At 36.1% G+C, this 20,546-nt stretch overlaps 1 protein-coding gene across 3 annotated transcripts; it reads right to left on the bottom strand.

Annotated features, from left to right (window-relative positions):
- Positions 1-9,032: 9,032 nt before the first annotated feature.
- On the bottom strand, positions 9,033-18,950 carry LOC130986742 (uncharacterized). Of its 3 annotated transcripts, XM_057910248.1 has the most exons (5): positions 18,589-18,950; positions 18,021-18,222; positions 17,213-17,836; positions 10,372-11,413; positions 9,033-10,114 (listed from the first exon to the last, which is right to left on the bottom strand). In XM_057910248.1, exons 3-5 carry the CDS (start codon positions 17,288-17,290, stop codon positions 9,558-9,560), a joined length of 1,677 nt encoding a protein of 558 aa, XP_057766231.1. In that variant the 5' UTR covers positions 17,291-17,836; positions 18,021-18,222; positions 18,589-18,950; the 3' UTR covers positions 9,033-9,557. The 3 variants fall into 3 exon arrangements, with proteins under 3 accessions (XP_057766231.1, XP_057766229.1, XP_057766230.1); XM_057910246.1 differs by having other exon boundaries at positions 17,213-18,222; XM_057910247.1 differs by having other exon boundaries at positions 17,213-18,950.
- Between the last annotated feature and the right edge of the window lie 1,596 nt (positions 18,951-20,546).

Below are 20,546 nucleotides of genomic sequence, written 5' to 3'. Positions count from 1 at the left end.
AAAGTGAATCCCAACACAAAAATTTCAATAAGAAATGATATAAAACTAACTAAGAAGAGTGTCACACATTGAGTTTTTTATTCGAGGGGTCTTTCGACAGCGATTTCGCGTGCAAAAATCGTTTTTCTTCGAATAGTCGAGGTTGTTATTACTAATGATGAGTTTTTTCAACAGAGTCGTAATGCCACCAGCAGACTAGGTCTTTCATCAATGCAGTGTACCGAAGTTATGAGGGTGTTGGCGTATGGGACATCATCTGATGTCGTCGATGAATATCTACGAATGAGTTCATATGCGACAAGAAAAGCTTTAGCCTATTTTGTAGAAGGTGTTATTTTCTACTTTGGTGGCACGTACCATAAGAGACCTAATAAACAAGATTTGGCAAGACTACTCTATGTTGGAGAACAACGTGGTTTTCCGTGCATGATTGGCAGTATTGACTATATGCATTAGGAGTGGAGAAATTGTCCTAATGCATAGGCCGAACTATACAGGGAGAAGTGAAAAATCAACGATCATTTTGGAAGTTGTTGTATCATACGACTTATGGATATGACATGTTTTCTTTAGGATACCAGGTTCATGCAATGATATTAATGTACTCTATCAATTAATCTTCTATTTTTAATGATGTCTTAGAAGATCGAGCACCAAAGGTTAATTACGTAGTGAATGGTCGCCATTGTGATAGAGCATATTATCTTATTGATGACATATACCCTTCATGGCCTATATTCGCCAAGTCAATTACTTCCCCACATATCTGAAAATACAAGTTGTTCTCTCAACAACAAGAATTTGTCCAAAAAAATGTTGAGCGAGCATTTGGAGTTCTACAAGCTTGATTTGCATATCTTCGATTCCCATGTCTTGTTTGGGACAAGGTGTTAGTAGAAAAAATTATGATGACTTGTATCATCATACACAATATGATAGTAGAGGATGAACGAAATACTTACCAAAATTATTATGATCCTACAAAATTTTTTATGGATATACTTACAAGAGCACAAACTGAAGTTGGTGAATATTAATTTTCCCTACTCCTCTGAATGTATTGCGAGCTTGTTTGTTTATACGATTAATAAAGATGAACTTCACAATAGAGAAGTTCATAGTGCTATTCGAGATGACTTAATTGAGCACATGCTGAAAATTTTTGACACTCACATTTAAATAAATATAATTTGCAATTTTTTAGTGGTATTTTTAAGTTTCACAAATCAATTTGTAGTTTAGTTTATTTTTTTTAGTTGTGTCATTTATTATTGAGTGAAGAATCAATTATACATGGTAATATTTAATTTTAATATGATTATAAATCAATAAAATAAAATATTTAAAATAAATTTTTATTTTATTTTTTAAATATAATAAAAAATTATAAAAATGTACTTGATAATTAAAGAAATGAAGAATCAACAAAAAGCCCCCTATCATATAACCCCCTAACATATTTATCCCCTCATCTTTTGATTTTAGGTTATTAGCCCCTCAACATCTCATAAGAAATTCAAAATTCCCCCCTCCCCCCTAAACCCTAAACCCTAAAGGGTCTCACTGTACGAATATAAACTGCCAATTAAGGGATAAGAAATACGCATAAGATCCCTAGTTCTTAAAGTTTCAATTGAGAGATTATATTATTATTGGTAGTCATTATATTAGCAAAATACTTTATAACTCGGGATTAAATTTACGAAATAACACACTTGAATCTTTAAAATGTCAACTGCTCAAATTATTAGCATACATATTAATCAAATGCACCTAGAAATAAATGAAAGAAAAAAAAATGAAAATTTTATTCTTCAAGATAGCAAAATTCAACCAAACCTAATGGGGAAAAAATTGAACTAAATGAAACAATAAAAAGCAAAGACATGAAACTTGCTTGTTTCTACAAACCTTGAGACAATATTTTTGAGATTATATCAAATAAAATGAAAGTTCATTAAAAATACCAAATAAAGGAAGTTCATTCTTTCTAAGAAATAGTCCTGATATACGGAAGAGAGCAAGCATCGTCACTAACCAACTGAGCAATATCCGGGATGATATGATCCCAATAACCTTCATCATTGACGAAGAGGCAAGAAAGTCCACCACCCGATTCCCTTCGTGGAAAATGTGGGAAATATGGTTGCGGAGATGAGCAGTGCCCTGAAGAATCTTCCGCCATCGACTCTTAAAACGCCAGGGAACTAAGTCGGAATGAGTACCATAAAGATTGACCACATACATCGAATCAGACTTGAGGTTATCCTAGCCATGTTGAAGCGCCCGCTCCAAAGTAATGATCAAAGCCAGAAGTTCATCCTCAAAAGCCCATCCATGGCTAGCAGAGAAGTGAAAACAACCTAAAACCCCATGACAGTTACTAACAATACCACCCGCATGAATGGAAGCTGGGGTGCCATGAATAGAACCATCAATATTGATTTTAATCTCATTTGAAGCAGGAGGGCACCAGAAGACATAAATAAAGGATAGGGCTGCCCGAAATACCCAATCCATGAAGAATCAACAGATCCCCAACCGAATTAGCCATACAACCGAGCTTGAAATGAGACGCCTCAAGTAGAAAAGTTTTCAAGTGAATAGCAACGGCCTTAGCCAAAACCGAAGCCTCCTAAAATATAACACTATTTCGGTGAGACCAGAGACACCAAAGAGCATAAATAACACCGACCTTCCAAAGACTGGCGATCTGTCGGCTCTCAAGTACCCTCATAGCCATAATTATCAAACTCCCCACGTCATGCAAATGAGGGACCTCCAAATGGAACCAACCAAAGAGTGTACACCAAACCTCCGCAGCCACGGGACATCTCCAAAACAAATGGTCAATGCACTAATCATCCAAGTGATAGAGAGGGCACCACGTAGGCCCGACAATACCTTGACGGCGAAGAATATTGAAACATGGGATACGACTAAGGATAATGTGCCAAACAACAATAGTCCCTCAGACATGAATGAATGACGCCCAAATCCACTTTCCCCAGTCAACCGCAGGAAAAGAAGGGCGAATGTGATCAAAAGCCAACGTCGCAGTGACCTCCCCAAAATGCGAGGGAGTCCAAGATCGAGAGTCTTGGCCGTGAACAATGGGGACCGAAATGATGTCAAACGCAACATCCGAAAAAATAATCAGAAACTCCAGAGTGAAATGTCAGACATTGTCATAGTAATAATCTGAAACGCTCTGAAGGAGAAGAGCTGGACCAAGGTGGGAATTCTGAGCTTATCAATAAGGCGGTAACCTAGCCAATTGTCCAACCAAAAATAAATGTTGGAGCCAGACCCAATCGAGCAGAAAGAATCTGAAACCAGGGCACTGATAGAGCTTCGGACCCTAAGCCATATGGAAAAGAAGAACCAAGGCGAAGCCGGACGAAAACAATGACTAAGATAACGATCACAGAAAATACGGAAACCCATAGAATCTTGCTTCATGATAAGCCAACCCAAACAAAGCATAAAACTCTAATTAATATGAGTAAATGATTTGACTCTCAAACCCCCTTAAAATTTGGGAGCGCGGACCTTATTCCAAGCAACAGCAGTAGACGGCTTGGAGGTGGTACTACCCGTCCAGATGAAAGAACGACAAGCACGATCCAAATCATGTGAGAGCTTGGCAGGCCATTTGTAAATTAACATACTATGCACAGCCGCACTATGAATAACCGAAGAAACCAGACAAATACGACCCGCCATAGAAAACTGCATACCTTGCCACTTAGGGAAATGAGACATCATCTGCCTAAAGTACATCATCTGCATAAAGTAAATGGGAGGGAAAATGTAAAGAACGAGACATCTTCATGCGGGAAATAAACCCATTATTCTCAGCCTCCAACAGAAGACGGCTAAGCACGCCCTCTGCCAAACCAAAGAGAATAGGGGAGAGGGGATCCCCTTGATGAACCCCTCGCGAGCATATTGAAAGTAACCATGCAAGGATCCATTCAACAAATTCGGGCCGAACCGAAAATAGTACGAATCCATTGCCCAAAGATCGAAGGAAACCCAAAACTACCAAGAACAATAACCACAAAATTCTCAATTTAGCGTATCAAAGACCTTCTTGATATCAACTTTAACGGGTATTTATTAATATCAAATTAGAATTTATTAATTAAATTTAATTAGATTAAATAACTAAATGAAGATAGGATGGGAGCCCGGTGCGGCAGAGTCCACCCAAGACCACCTCATTAATTATGTATCATGACGACTTGATAGTAATACCATTGGCCAATGAGTCAATGACCAATTTGTTTTGACCATAATATCAAATTGCATTTATTCAACTAAAGACTACAAATACGAAGAAAATGAATTAACTTATGTCCTTGTAATAGTTAATCTATCAACCCAACGTACACACAGTGGCAGGTCGGGGGTAGGAGCTCAAGCCCCCTCACAAATTTTAATTTTTTATTTATTTACTATTATTTAAATATATATGTATATATATATATATATTATATACATATATAATAAATATGAGAGATAAAATAATAAATTATTTTAATAATCATAGCATCCAAATTAATTGTTTAACATTTCACGGTGATTTGTTATATTAATTTATTAATTTGTTAGTTTTATTCATTTTCATTTTTTAATTAATTTTTAATGTTGAGTTTGATTCAGTTATCTAGTTAAAATATAATTGTGAACTATTAATAATAAAAATTAGTTTATTTTTGCAAAAAATGAAATATTTTTTCAAAAAAAATTCAAAGATGTAGTTTTTCTATGTTTTTAATATACTTGTTGGTGAATCAATAGAATAAGAATATTTATCTAGTATAGTAAGTGATGGAGTTGTAATCTTAATAGGCCCATTAATATTTTAGTCTGGCACAAAAGCAACCTCTACGGACTATCAAAAAGAATTTAACTCAATACATATTTGATTATAGGGTTAATTACGCCAAAAATCATGAACTATACTCTCATTTCCAACTTTTCCATGAACTCTTTTTTTTTATCAAAAATTTTCTGAATTTAATGTGTTGAACAATTTTTCCATGATTTTTTCCTCTGGTGAAGCTCCGGGCTAAGCTGTCGCCTACGTGGTAATACTGAGCTGATATGGCGCCTACTTGAAAAAAAAAATCATATTTTTCCCTCGCCCTCCCCTACAACCATAACCAGATCCGCCGCCACCAACCACCTCCGTAGCTCTGCCGCCTCCCCTGGCATGCTCGCAGATCCGCCGACACCAGCCATGGTTGGGCTCGCAGATCAACCGCCACCAACCACCCCCGTAGCTTCGCCGCCTCCCCTAGCATGCTCGCAGATCTGCCGCCACCAGTCATGGTTGGGCTCACAGATCCGCCGCCACCAGCCATGGCATGGTTGGGCTCGCAAATCCGCCGCCACCAACCACCCCCGTAGCGACGGTTGCCCCCAATTTCAGCAGACGCGGTCAAAACCCTACCTCCTCCGCCGTACCTCCTCTACTGTGCCTCCGCCGCCGCTATCTTCCCAATTTCAGCAGACGCGATCAAAACCCTATTTTCACATTCATCTCGACTCACGCCACTTCCCCTTCTCTCGCCATCGCCCCCTCTCTCTCCATCGCCCTCCACCTCCACCACCACCATCACCAGATTCGCCGCCACCAACCACCCCCATAGCTCCGCCGCCTCCCCTGGCATGGTTGGGCTCGCACATCCGCCGCCACCAACCACTCCCGTAGCTTCGCCGCCTCCCCTGGCATGCTTGCGGATCCACCGCCACCGGCCATGGTTGGACTCGCAGATCCGCCGCCACCAGTCATGGCATGGTTGGGCTCGACTGTTGATGTTCGACTTCCGGCGAGCTCGACGCCCAACCGAGAGAGAGAGGTTTTACCCCCAACTAAACGGCGTCGTTTCTTTTCGCCGCCGGCTATGCCATGTCAGCACTCAATTTGGGGATTCTTGAAAGTCATGGAAAAATTGTTCAACACATTAAATTCAGAGAATTTTTTATTAAAAAAAAAGTTCATGGAAAAGTTGAAAATGGGGGTATAGTTCATGGTTTTTGGAGTAATTAACCCTTGATTATATAGCAATGAATATAGGATGATATGCATTTTTCCAGGCCCCGCCCAATTTTTGAGTGTTTTTATATAATATTATGTAAAAGAACTTAGGAATCTGTAAAATTGGATCTTAAATTGTCATAAAAAAATTGAGGATTTTTTGTAACTAGGTAAGAATGATCAAGAAAGATTAAACAAAATATTCAAAACGAGAGAGGTATTAACTTTTAACTTAACCTGTTGCATAATTAAGCTACCGATCATGCTTGAAAATAATGGTAGGAGTTAGTATCATTTTATTCATGCCATGAATGTATCATAAAACAACTAGCTCATTAAATATTTATTTTTAAATTATTTGTATTGTATTGAAACTACATAATCTATGAAAATATTGTCCGTTATTATTACTATTATGCTTGTTTTTAAAAAAAATATTTAAAATATACGAAATGTCAAAAAAAAAAAATCAAAAGCTACCGCCCCAAATCCCATATAAATTCAACATCCTCCCACTAAATTCTTGACTCCACCGCTGTTTCCAGGACTTTGGCAATCTTGAATAACTCCAAAATACTACCTGTATATGGGGTATCATAATAGATGTTATTTATTACTACTATTTTAATAAAGAAGCTTTAATATTATTGAATGAACAGGGCAGGTGCCCGAAAACGAAGACCATTAATGCTAAATTTAATTACTCCACTTTTTTGGTAGCATACAAGAGAAGGAAAAGGAAATGTCATCTTAATTAAATAGTGAAAAGAACAGCCAGCTGGATGAGTTTATTATGAGTATTGTTGAATAACTAATGAAGATAATTAAGCTAAAATTAATGAAGACTAATACTCCCTCCCTCCCACTATAAGGACATCTTTGATATTGACTAATACACTGTATTAGCTTATTTAGTACAGATCAGTCTAGTGTTTGATATTATTTAGTAATAATGCGGATGACCCGATTTAATTTCACGATCCAGTATTATTAATTCAGATTTCTTAGAATTAATAATACCACCTCCCCCTAGGATTAACTTAAACCAGGATATTCTGTATTTAGCCATGATATCAAACACCAACTCAGTATTAATAATCTGTCATTATCCACGCTAAATATCCTAGTTACAAATTATCCTACATAATCATTTATTGAAAACCAAACGAGCCCTAAGTGGCTCAAAATTTTTCAACACGAAAATTAAGGAGAATGTGCAAATTGGTTAAAAATTGTGAGACCTACACTTCTTAAAGAGTTAAAATTTTCCATTTATGAAAATATATCACTTATAGTGTGACGTCCTAAAATAGAATACAGGTCACTTTTAATTGACGAATGGAGTAATTATCCAAATATCTATTCATTTTTCATTTATGAAAATATATCACTTATAGTGGGACGTCCTAAAATAGAATACAAACCATTTTTTAACGGACGAATGGAGTAATTATCCCATTATCTACTCCCCGCTCCATCTACACGACCCTAGGACCAAATACTCACTTACAAAAGCTAGCTCGTGTTGTGTGGTCAACCTTTGAGTTTTCGAACTTGGCTCCACAACAAATTCAGAGTTGACAGATCAACTCAATTCCTTCTTTCTTTCTTTCTGTTTTTTTTTTTTTTTTGAAGAGAACTCAATTACCAATTAATATTAAATAAAAATAATATAATACTTAATTTTTATTCAGATAAAAACATAATAATTCAACTATACATAAAGGATATATATCTATGTAACCAAAATATGAAGAACAAAACTATAATTATTCCAAAACTCTATAAAGCTTGCAAGCTTAGTAAATGTTGGAGTCAACCTGATCTGACTTCAGCAATATTGGTTGCCAACATGAAGTCGGCTTTCAGTCTCACTTTCATTTTTCCATATTTAATTGTGTATCCTTCATATATACTTATAGATTATTTAACACGAAAGTAAAAGGTTTGAGTAATATATAAAAGAGGAGTTTTTTCCCTCCTTTCTTCCCCTTTTTTCCTCCCTTTTTTTCCACCAAAATTTTCACTATTTTTTTCTTTTTACTTTTTTATATTATAATTATTTTCTAAACGTCATCATATTTGATCATGAAAAATAATCATTATGCATCTTAAATTTAATATAGTATAAAAATCATTAAAAAAATGAATAAGTTATGAAAAATTTTAAAAATTTAATTTTCTTTCTCCTCATTAAAAATTTATAACTTTTTATTTATGTTTGTGTATAAAAATATTTATTATGATGAATAATATATGCATAGTGCAAATTTTCATTATCGAATAATGTTTAAATTTATTTAATACTCCTCCGTCCACTAATTCAAGTCCTTCTTTCCTTTTTGGGACGTTCACCAACTCAAGGCCTATCCATTTTTAGTAAGTTTTTATTTATATGTAATTGGTGGGTCCCAAAATAATACACTTTTTCTCCACTCAACTAATAAATAATACATTAATTGTGGGTCCCTTTCTCCACTCAACTAATAAAAATACATTTTTTCTTAAAACCCGTGTTTTGCTCCTTAGGTCATGAATTAGTGGACGGAGGGAGTAACTATAATTGTCATTACACTTTGTACAAATTGAAAATTTACATTTTTAAATTCAGGATTTTATTGAGTAATCGATGTGAATTATTACATTTAATTAAAATATATTTTATATTTGTTTATATTTTAATTTTTTTATTATTTATATATTTTTTATTTAAATTTATCGTTTAATTTCGATGTCTATAGTGTATATCGCACGAATGAGCGTATTCTAGTTGAATAAATAGAGCAATTGTGAACACTTAATTATATTTTGCTCATAAAGTGCACATCTGCAAGAGCACCGATTATGCCTGCCCAAGTGAAGACAGAAACCCCTTGATATGAGAATTGAGTGGGATTGTCTCTCTTCATGAGGATTTCCAGATTTTGAAGAGAAAAAGAGAGGGAAGGTTAAAATTAGGTGGAAAGCCCTTAAAACTCCAATATAATGAAATTCTGCAGAAACACCAGATATATTATAGAAGCCGAGTGGGACTATGAACAACAATTACATCTCAGTTATAATCAAATGAATGGAACTACCCCTTCCCTTTCCTTTCCCCCTCTATCTTACATTTTCATGTAAATTTAGAGTTCTATGTTACAACCCAAAATTGTGGTGATGTGATTCTAGAGCTACACTCAATAAACCAAGGGATACATTAGCTTCATGCCGTATGCTCAACTGCAGAGCTCCATGCCAAGTCTCGTGCACGCTGGAGTTGCACCTCGAATCAATCTCAAGGTATATCGAGGATTAAATTAGGTTGTGTGACAACCGCCCCACCCTCTAAGCCACGCCTGTAGTCTTGAGAGAGAGACCACGCCGCCAGCCCATGCTCATCAGTACAGACACAGGCAAGAAATACGCCTGTGTGACAGAGCAAAAAGGCCAACTACACAAGCCAGCTACTTGTTGGCGATCAACGTGCAGAGCTTAAGATAGCAGAAGGTAGCAGTTTGGCCAACAATCAGTAAGGGACCACATAAGGCATAGCACAAATATCTGCTGATTCTATATGTACAGCTTCTGACCACACATGCTGGTCGTCCTTGTCCCTGACCGATTCCACCTTATGCTTACCAGCATGACCTTTCTCGGTAAACAGCCAGTCCTGGTAGTCAAGTTCAGACCAGTCCTCCACCTTGGGTACTGTTAGTACCTCAGCCAGGAACTTGGAATCGGGATGGGGAGGCCTTCTTGATGTTTCAGCAATTAGGTCCTCAAGTTTCGGCACCTTCAGTGTCTTGTTCACAGAAGGGGGATCATGACGAGGTACCTTTGAAGCTTCACTGACCTGGTTGCTGACCATAGCTGCTGCAGAAGATTTTGGCTTTTGTGGTGACGGTTTATGGGCTACAGTGAAGCCATTCACCCTCTCTCTATTATCCACTCTAGCACTATTAGGAACAGCGTGCTTATCATGAGATGGTTTTGTGGGAGTCTGGAAAGGATCAAGTTTCCTTCCATTCTCTGTCAACTGGTGAGGAGCAGACCTTTGCATTTTATTCGGCCTGATTTCACTCTCTGTAAGCAAGCAACATCTGTCAGCCAGTAGTAAAGCTTAACTTGAACATATACAAACACCATATCAACTTCATAGAAAGTCACACTGATGTTTCAAGAGATCTAGTGAAAAGCATTTATAAGAAAGTTGGGACCAGGCAAGCCCAAACAAAGATTATTACATAGCTATCTTTCCAATAATACAAGTGCATGCACTTTCTTTTTTGGGGGAAATATAGAAGTTTGTCCTGCAGTTACCATGGAACAAGAGAACTCACCATGGAGGAAACCATTTGTATTTTCATCTTTTCTTTTCCTGAAATTCCCTTCAGTAGCAGAATTACTGTTGGTTTCCTTCAACAAGTCCATACTACGTTTACCGGTAATGCCGCCAGGATCATTACTCCCATCATTTTTAAACTGGTTCTGACTGCAATTCTTATTTTCTTTTTTAATCTTTGCATTCACGTCTATTTTCTTCTCTTTATCCTTGTCCTTTTCCTTCACAGGGCTCTCCTTAACCCGGTCTTTCTGCTTGTCCCCCTGTTTAAAAACACCTGTTTCCTTACATTTCTCCCTGTCTTCCCACCTCCTCCCATTCTCTTCATCCACTGGTTTGGGGACCCCTTCAACTTTAGCTTTGGTATTTGGCACAAGGCTCTGCACCATTTTACTTCCACTAAAATCATTTTTCAGCCCTTGAGGACCATTTTTTCTATCAGTTCTCTTATTCTTGTTATCTCCCTTTTCCTCTACCAGTAGTCCTGAAGAGTTTGTGATGGCACCTCTTGATACCATCTCTTGATCTTTATTGTCCAGAACTGCAACTCGCTCAGGCAACTGGCTCCCACCACCCCGTTGATCATCCCTGATCCTCCTGTCCAGTTCCTGAAGGAATTTCGATTCCTCACTGAACTGGGAAGGCAAGCAGCTTTGTGAAGGCTTCCCGCCATTTTGACCCTGAAATGGGCTAGAACTTGTCGCTTCATTCCCGAAACCACTTCTATCTTTGCTGTGTACTTTTGGCTGAAGCTTCCCTCCACTTCTATCCTCAAGTTTCCCAGCAACTGTTGACTCTTCTGATATGCTGCTTTTATCCTTGTCTTTGCCACGATCTTCCTTATCCTTCCTTTTGTCCTTGTGCTTTTCCTTCTTGTCCTTGTGCTTTTCCTTCTTGTCCTTGTGTTTTTCTTTTCGATCTTTCTTGTCCCTATGTTTCTCATCACTTCCATCTTTCTCTTTCTCTCTCTCTTTATCTTTATCTTTCTTTCTTTCCTTATCCTTTTTCTCCTTTTTGTGCTTTTTCTCTTTGCGCTTTGCCTGAAAACATAAGAATCATAAACATACTCCAACCAGGACGATGCAAACACATAATTAGTCTCGATCACAATCATGTGTACACATTCGAATCGATTACTACACGATGCTATGTATTAGTGACAGAGACGATATCAAGTTGTGCACATCAATTATTCGTATCATACATGTTCCATTTTCTCTTATACCGAAATCCAAAATCAAGATCTCCCAAATAATAAACTTCTAACAAAGACCAAAAAATGGAAAGGATTAATAAAATCATCTGTTTAAAGATTAGAATAAGATCAAATAAAGATAATTTGTTCTTCATTAAGACCACAAGAACACAATTTGATATATTCTAACTTCACTAATTTGTAACCAGGAAAAATGATACATTTGAGCAAAACAACCAGCTGGAACCTTCTGATCAAAACAATAACAGAGCATGAAACCATAAACAATCTTTCAACAACTAAATAAACCCCAGATTTTCTTTCACACCAATTGCAAGTTTACAACAAAATGACAAATTTCAAATTAACACTGTCGTAGGAAACATAGAAAATCAATCACAGTAGGCAATGGAAAAAAATGGCTTGTATTTTAAACATAACTTGTTGGAGCAAAAATGTATATTCACGGAGAAAATATCACTGATGAAAACTCAAAGCAGATTCCATGAGACGTGAATATACACATGGAGTGGTTATCTTTGGAGTCACTTATAGGTATCCTCAGGCAAATAAAGGTTCGTACTAAGAGAACTTAGAGAATGAAGAGCTGACTATCTAAATGGTGAATACACTGGACTCTTGAGAAGAATACATTTTGAGTAATTCCTGTACGACATTTTGTACCATACATATCATATTATACAGACATTTTTTTGGTGTCTCATTAAACTTCTAAAGTACTAATAAGTTCTAATATCCTGCTTGGGCTAACAATTCTGCCTTCAGGCAGAAGTCTGACAAGCACCACGACAATTTAGTCCATAAAGTGGAATTAATACTAATGTCCAATAACAAATATTTAAATTAGATAATGGTAGGAAAGACGTACAGAAGCAAAAATTGTTGATATGATGATTAGAATTTGTATGAATATATATATACTAAATTATGTTACAGTTGGACATAGATACATGTACTTGCAATGTCTGGAAGATATATGTATCTATATTTCAAACAAATCATATTCAAATGCATATGAACAAAACAAATAAGGAAAGATCAAAGCTGTTTTAATACAGTTAACTTTTGCATCAATGACATATTAAAACAGTATGTCGGAGAAATATATATTACTCAGAATTGCATATAATTTTGGACATCATTAACAGGAAAGGAGTCAATTCTTATGAAGTACATGCGTACTCAGTCCATCTAATGCTATTATAAGTGTGTAGTCTTACAAAGTTTAATATACCTATAATATCCTAACTTATTTTAAATTCTAAGAACGGTTTAATAATTTAATACATATATATACACATATATTAAGGTTTTATTTATTTTGATAAAAGATGAGAATCTAAATGTATCTAAAATTTTATCTATTTTGAGAAATAATCCTAAGCCATGAGCAAACTCATCGTCAGATTCATAGTTGCATTACTTAAAGCTTCACTGTTTGTTGACAAAGCAAATTATACATACATACATACTATTAAATTCATAACTTGTACGTGTGCACACGTCCTATTCAACTAGTTCAAGAAAATGCCTCAATATATAATTGCATGCTTTAGAAGTGAAATTAAGCAAACGTTAAGTCGCCTTCATCTAGTCTATAATCAAACTCATCAGTAATACAGTTTTCAGAGCAAAAGAAACCTGTAAATAACCATGAAGAGTGGTTCGGTTCAGTAAATGTAGCAAACAAAGGACACAATTAATTCTACAAAATTTTATTTAGAAAATCATATCTCTATATATGGTATCGCTGTAATATGAACAAATGAAACGAGTTGAAATACCACAGAGCTACTTGCATGCTTATAGTACACATATATTTATACTAAGGTTATCCAATATACAAAGGCGTATAAGTGATACTTTTGAATTAATCATTTAGTTGTTTAATTAAAAGATAGGTTATGGTGTAACTTACCTCGGTTCCAAAAGCAAATATAACTCACCATAACATGAAAGACAAACCACTGATGCTACTCCTCAATGAGAAGACATGCTCACAAGCTTCCAAGTATCACTAGTTAGGCATTGGAGGTTCTGATAGATGAAAATTCTAGTGGTAGTCAATCTTTAAAAACCACTCTCTGTGTTCACAACCTTCCCAGTATATTGTTACTCTGTTGTAATAAGCATTTATCGCATTAACAGTCTTCCACATTCATTTTTTGTTTAACTGAAGTTTGGGTTCACAGTAAGAGTATTCGTCAAGAGGTGAACCAATGATTTTTCATCAACATATGACGACAAGAAATAGTTTGGAGCATGGCAGCGTTGTGAAAATTAAGAAATCGAGATGGACTTGATACACCATAGCTTTAGTTCTGTGTTATCAAAGGCGCCAACATTTTGGAGCTGCTGGGATTTAATTTTATTTTCATTTATTATTATTAGTTAGTTTAGTTTTAAGTCTGTTTCACCATTAGATTAACGGAACCTTGCATGGGCCGAGTGTTAGGGAGCATTCATATACTTAATTTGAATTAGTAGGGTTAGGATTTCACTACTTGACTTTAGCAGCAGATTTCTGCTGGACGGGTATTGGTCTGGGGGTTTCTTTTGGGTAGTTGCTGTTAGGCAGGCATAGCCTGAGGATTTCTGTGTTTCCATTGAGTCAACCAGTTAAATTTCCAGGTTTTATTTGTGGGCACGTGTTTTCTCTCTGTTCAGTCTCCACTCTATCAGGACTCTAGCTAGGTTCTTTATACGAAAGGTATTTCTCAAAGCTGTCAAAATAAAATACAGCATTAGATTGTTCAAAGAATTGTCTCTTGACTTGAGCGGATACTGACGATCTAGAACATTGTTATACTACTGCAGAGGAGAAAGGTTCTTACTTTATTAAAAGAGACTACTGTCCTGGACTAGCATATCCCTATAACAACATAATGTCACTACCGACATGCACCAAAAGACAAATGTACTAACTTACACTTCCTCAGAGATCAGCAAAATATTCTGAGGAGCACATCAGAAAGCATAGAGATATTCTGAAACGCAGATCAAGAAGCAGAAAGCTGAAGAAACTTGTTTATTTGATACTCCCTCCTTCCCTCAAACAACTTCCTAAGGGAGGGTGGCACAGGTTTTAATAAAACTTAGTTGTGTATTTGATGGGTGGAAAATGGCTCCCACGAAAAGTGAAGATTGTAAGGGTAATTGTTAGAGGAATTGTTTCCAAAAATAGGTTAGGAAAATGTTTTGGGGCGGACCAAAATGGAAAGAAAGGAAAATGTTTGAGGGACGGAGGGAGTATATAATTAACCGCAACTAGCTGAATTTAGTTAGAAGCACATGAAGAACTGCAGTTGAATTATATATGCAACAATTTAATGAAGCATCACGAAGCATCCAACTCAGACAATGTTAGATGTCCAGAAACATTTTCCATACTTCAGCTTTCACTATTCCATATTACAGGCATAATTTCACCTGAAAATGTATTTGTTCACAATAATACAGAGTCACCAACATCCCTCCCAAAGCTTAATGCCAACTTGCTCCTGTTCGAACTAGAAAAGTTCTTGATTTCGAAAAGTTTTTCAAAAGAAACAGATGGTAAATATTGCCAATTATACTGGGCATCTTTATTCAGACCACATAGAATTTAGGAAAAAATACTAGCAAAGTACCAATAATCGCAGACTAGGACTTCACATCAATAATCACACAGCTCTTCATTTCACTAACAAAAACCACATAAGCATTCTCATGTAAAATTTCAATCTACTACATCACATATAAGAAATACTCCCTCTGTCCCCAAATTTTATACCCCTTTTGCCATTTTAGTCCGTCCCCCAATTTTATACCCCTTTCTATTTTTAGTAAAATTAATTCACACAACCCCATAAAAGATGGGACCCTTATTCAACTCAGAACACACTCAACCATTTTTTTTAAATTTGTGTCATTCTCAAGGGAGCATGAAATTGAGGGACGGAAAGAGTATCAATAAGAAAGTGAGGAGTACGACAGTTCCTAGGAGATGAGTTACACTCAATGTCTTCCATGTTTACAAGTCAATGTGACTAAAATGGGTCTAGGTTATAGGGGACTCCAAATTCAGCAGATATTAATTAATGATTTCTTTAAAGGTATTATTACTTATTAGTATTTTTCCCCCTACACTTTAACAATTTGCTTCAGCAAGTACGTACACATTTATCTGTGTTTCACCAAGCCCTTGAAGTTAACTATGTTGTTTAACTAAGCCTCTGAACTTTCAAATGTTGTTTTACTAAGGCCACATACTTTGACAGGGATCAAATCCATGCAGGAATCATTATCTAAATAACAATCCTCTATACATTTTACCCCCAGTAACTAAAACCTTATTTCCTTTTATAATTATCTTTAAGTACATTTGAAATTTCCCAGGGATCACATTTATTTATTATCTGAGCATGATGCCTAGGCAAAATTAATTTCATGTTAATTGTTTCAGGATTAGCAACAGTCTAGTCAAGTTAATTTTATTAAAATAATAAGCAGCAAGAAGTCCAAGACAAATTGCCTAATTTTTAACATCTAGAATTTTACAGAAGTTTTTCCTGCTTCCATTTTCACTCTTCTTTCAGAATCACCTATGTTTCCTCCTATTAACCATGTTTGGTTATAAGCATCAAACTATTGGCGTGAAGACCTCCTTTATGACATCTTTAAGATTGTTCATAGTAACAACTAAAGTTGGCTAATAACAGTAAGGGTTAATTGGTTAAAAATATAAGAACTTTCGCCAATTTTGGTTTTGCGCATGACTTTTAACTTTCTTGGCAAATTTCTCCTGATCCTCAAATTAAAGCTAACATAGTGACCATGTGGTTGTTGATATGGAAGGTTGGTGAGGGGGTGCAGCAGAGAATTGGCGACGGCGGCGGGGCATCGACCAGTTGGTGAGGGGTGAAGTTGGGGCTACGAACTGCCTCTGTTGTAATCGGCTCCGGCAGTCGCTGTTATGGCAGGAACTATGAATTGAAGACCCAGAACAGATGGATGGGAGATGAGAAAATGGAGAGAGATGGCAGATGGGGGGGGGATAGAATAGATGATCTGGAAAGAAAGAAATGAGGCAGAAAAAAAATATGATTTTGTTTTTTCTTTTTAATTGTTAATCATCAAAACAACGTTGTTTTGATTAAGGTGGATGCGATGTCAGTTTCAATTATGCAGTATATGAGAAAATTGCAAAGAAAGTTAATTCATGTATGTTAAAACAAGGTATAAAGGTAGTCTGCAAAACCAAAATCGGACCAAAGTTTGTGTATTTTAAACTAATTAACCCTAATAGTAATGATAGGATATTCTTATCACACGAAGTTCAGAGTATTATGCGTCTCGTGCAATCTCATAAGACTCAATTCCCCTAACAACCTAAAACACCAATTAACTGTCAGAATGGAAAATTGTCTCAATACTACTGGGTCATATGGGCATTTATTAGAGGTTTCTTTTTCTAAATGATGGCAATCAATTGTGCCTGCTTATCGCTAATCAAAGTAGAAACAGAGCACTACAAATTTATTACTGCTACATCCATAGTATACGGGGTAGTGAAGTATCATGGAACTAAAAGTATTACAAATATAAAACAGATTGGGGGAAGGGAGAAGGGGAATGAACAAACCTCTTTCAATAAGTCCAAGTCGCAGGTGCTGTGCTTTCTTTCATATCCTGGTGGTGGAAATGGAAAGCAGCGAGACATTGCACACTTTCCCCGTCGAGATGAAATAACTACGATCAAGAAAACAATGTTCTTGGATTACTATTCTTGAATAGCAGAGTTCCAAAGCGGGAACAGACCAGCGATTAAATCTCTGTCCATGCACCATGACCCCACATTGACTTCCAGCTTCAGTACTCCACCATCTAGCTCTGCATGTACTGATCCTTATACCCTAATCACCCTTCTGCTAGCTCAAGCTTTACACCCGAGTCCACGAAACCAAACAGACGGACTCCAACTTCAACTCAATAAATTCTTCAACATAAACACACAACAAATTTTGTAAAACGTAAAAACCTCCAAACTCAACTGCAATAGCAGGCTAGGTATTAACTGACTACAGTTTGCAACTAATCAAGATACCAAGTGCTGATATCTATAGCTCTTGCAGTAAATGCATATGCAACTACTCTATGTTAATCCGAAGGGCTTCTTGAGAAAGGACTACTGCTTCCTGATTGAGGATCTTAGGACAGGTCTACTAGGCGAATGACACTTGATGATCATCACCTTCACCTCCTCGACCTTATCATCAAAATTCAATCCCAAAATCATTCCCCAGTTCGATAAAAGAAAAACAAAGAGCCCACTAATTCATAAGAGTTCCATAAATTCTGATTTTTCCAGTGTCTTATTAGTTATATTTTGTAAGAACAGTCCTCTTCCATATTCTTTGGAAAAACAACTTTGGCACAGTTACAATGCTTACACTCAGAAACGAGGCTTCTTAAGCTCCTTACGATCAAAGCCAACTCCCATCAGCTTTGTATCCACTAAGTTGATTTCGCTTCACAGGTGCCCCAATACCTCAGGATTTGCAACTGAATCCCCAAAGTTCCAAATTTGCTGATCAAAACCCTAATTCCAACTGCAAATCCGCCTCCTTAACAAGCTGATCAGATTTGAAAACCCTAGATAATATCCAACAAAAGCAAAACCAATCACGCAAGTGCCGAGAACCCTAAATTCGAAAGAGCAGAAAAGCAAATTCCAATTCAACTAATCAAAGTGAATTTTCGGTTCATCGCGGAAAAGATATAAAGCCCAAAATTCAGCACTTTCCAGCAAAGCGGTGAAAAAATATTTAATTTTCTTTCGAATGAAGAATCGGATCAAGAAATTATTCTAATGTTCCATCCAATCAAAAAAAAACTTTAAATGTCCAGAACCAGAAGTAAATATAAAATCATTTTTCAACAGAACTCAGTTCAAATGAAAACCTCTCGAGTTCAAATCAAATTATCGCAATCTAATTCAACTTTAATTCATATTATTACCTCGCCCGCTACGAGCATTTGTAGAAAGGGACAAGATCCCACTTTTATTTCACCTTTTTTAAAAAAATTAACGAAAAAAAAAAAGACACTATCAAACAATCAAACAAGCAATAAATTTCCTCTTCCCTCGATGAATAAATATGGGGAAACAGCGATGGATACGTTGTATAGGTTTATGCTGGCTGAGTGTGTGGAAGAAAAAATTGGGAGAGACAGAGGTTTATTTTGGTGTTGGGGAATACAACGCGAAATGGGGAAAAATCAGGAAAGGAAAAACAAATACCAAAGCGTACTCATTAGCAGTAGTGATTTTAGGGGGAGAGGAGAGAGAAGAGAGTATATAAATACATGTTTCTTTTTTCGGCACGAATTTTAAAGAGTTAGTATATATATATATGTGTTTGTTTTATATTCCCTCCATTCTACAAAGTTTGAGCAATTTTTTTTCGGCACGAATTTTAAAGAGTTAGTATTTTGTGTATTAAGTGTGATAAATAAAAATGTGAATAAAGAGAAAAACTTTTGTCATATAAGTAAAGTGCTCAAGTTTTGTGGGATAACCCGAAAAAAAATACTGTTCAAGTTTCGCGGGACGGATGGAGTAATATCTCTTAAGAGTATATATATGATTGGGTTCTCGTAGTACCGTGTCCTTAGGCAGTACGTAGTAACCAATCTACACCATTAAATAAATAAAAACCGCATTCACAAAATCATGCCACGTGTATTTTCACGCGGATCCCACACAGGTCAGACGGGTCGACTCGTTTCGCCTTTTTATTTTATTTAACTTCTGGGGGTAGCTACGTCATTTCACAAGATAGTAATTATTTGATTTTTTACTGTAAAAATTAATTACATCAACAATCGTCTTCATTGTTACCCATTATCATTGGAAATCAAACTGTTCATTTTCCAAAATTCAATTTTCTTCTCCGGCTACTGATTTCTTCTACTTCACACGAGGATTTTCTCTCAAACTATCTACAATGAAGCGCCGAATCAAAAAAACCAGCAAGGAAGAAATCTTCTAAGAAAGTTGATGGTTAGTTAATAGAGTTTCATCTTCTAGGTTTTTGCATTTAGTTCGGAATAGCTATGCATACCAGATTTTATACATGTAAATCATTACAAAAAACCATAAATCAACTTATTTCAGAGTTCAAAGTAGACTACATTTGTTATTTATCCGAACAGAAAACCCTAACTTTACTATTTATGAAGTCAAAGAAATAGAACACTACATTTCAATAACTTTTTATGAGATCTATTGTTGGGAAATAAAAAGAAATATCATACCCTTTGTTTTGATGATTCCAAAACCCCTAGAAGTTATTGTAATAGACTAGAATCTTTTTGGAACTCAATTGTTAGAGTTCATTTTTTTTCTAGTATAGACTGAAGACCTAAGCACTGAAGTCACAAGGACTGAAAACACGAATACTGAAATCGAAGGCATTGATGCCTTGAAGTACTAACGACCAAAGCACTGATGTTTGAAGGACTGAAGTCTTGAAGAACTGAAGTATGAAGAACTGAAGTGCACCTGAATTAAATGCTAAATTTAATGAAGCATCTACACTGAAGTACAAATGTTAGGGAACACTTCAGTACACCTGATCAGTCTAGGAACATTCAATACAACTGAAGAGAATGCTCTGATTAGAAACCTCGGACTGATAATGCATGATGCGGACTGAAGAAGAGTTAAGCATAACACACCTAGTGTTATCAAATGACAACTTCAAAGCTTCCAATATACACCGCATTTAATGCAAGGATATAATCGCACGGATTTTAAACTAAAGTTCGTATACACATCAAATATTTGAATTTGCAGATAATATTAAGACATGCTACTGCATCTTCAGTTTACTTTTTTTAAGATAATCAATTATGATTCTCCAACTAATGATTTTTTCAATGAACCATTTTTTTTTTCTTTCTTAATAGATAAG

The sequence above is a fragment of the Salvia miltiorrhiza genome, chromosome 5 (genome assembly GCF_028751815.1).
Source record: "Salvia miltiorrhiza cultivar Shanhuang (shh) chromosome 5, IMPLAD_Smil_shh, whole genome shotgun sequence".
Taxonomy (NCBI): Eukaryota; Viridiplantae; Streptophyta; class Magnoliopsida; order Lamiales; family Lamiaceae; genus Salvia; species Salvia miltiorrhiza.
The sequence above is the reverse complement of the archived record's forward strand: the minus strand, read 5'-3'. Positions and strand labels throughout refer to the sequence as shown.

Excerpts from the sequence above, each read along its gene's own strand:
- LOC130986742 (XM_057910247.1), bottom strand. The coding sequence starts at position 17,290 with ATGTCTCGCTGCTTTCCATTTCCACCACCAGGATATGAAAGAAAGCAC. Across the intron at positions 11,414-17,212 it reads ACTTGGACTTATTGAAAGAG|GCAAAGCGCAAAGAGAAAAA; the intron begins GTTTGTTCATTC and ends TTATGTTTTCAG. Across the intron at positions 10,115-10,371 it reads TACAAATGGTTTCCTCCATG|AGAGTGAAATCAGGCCGAAT; the intron begins GTGAGTTCTCTT and ends GCTTGCTTACAG.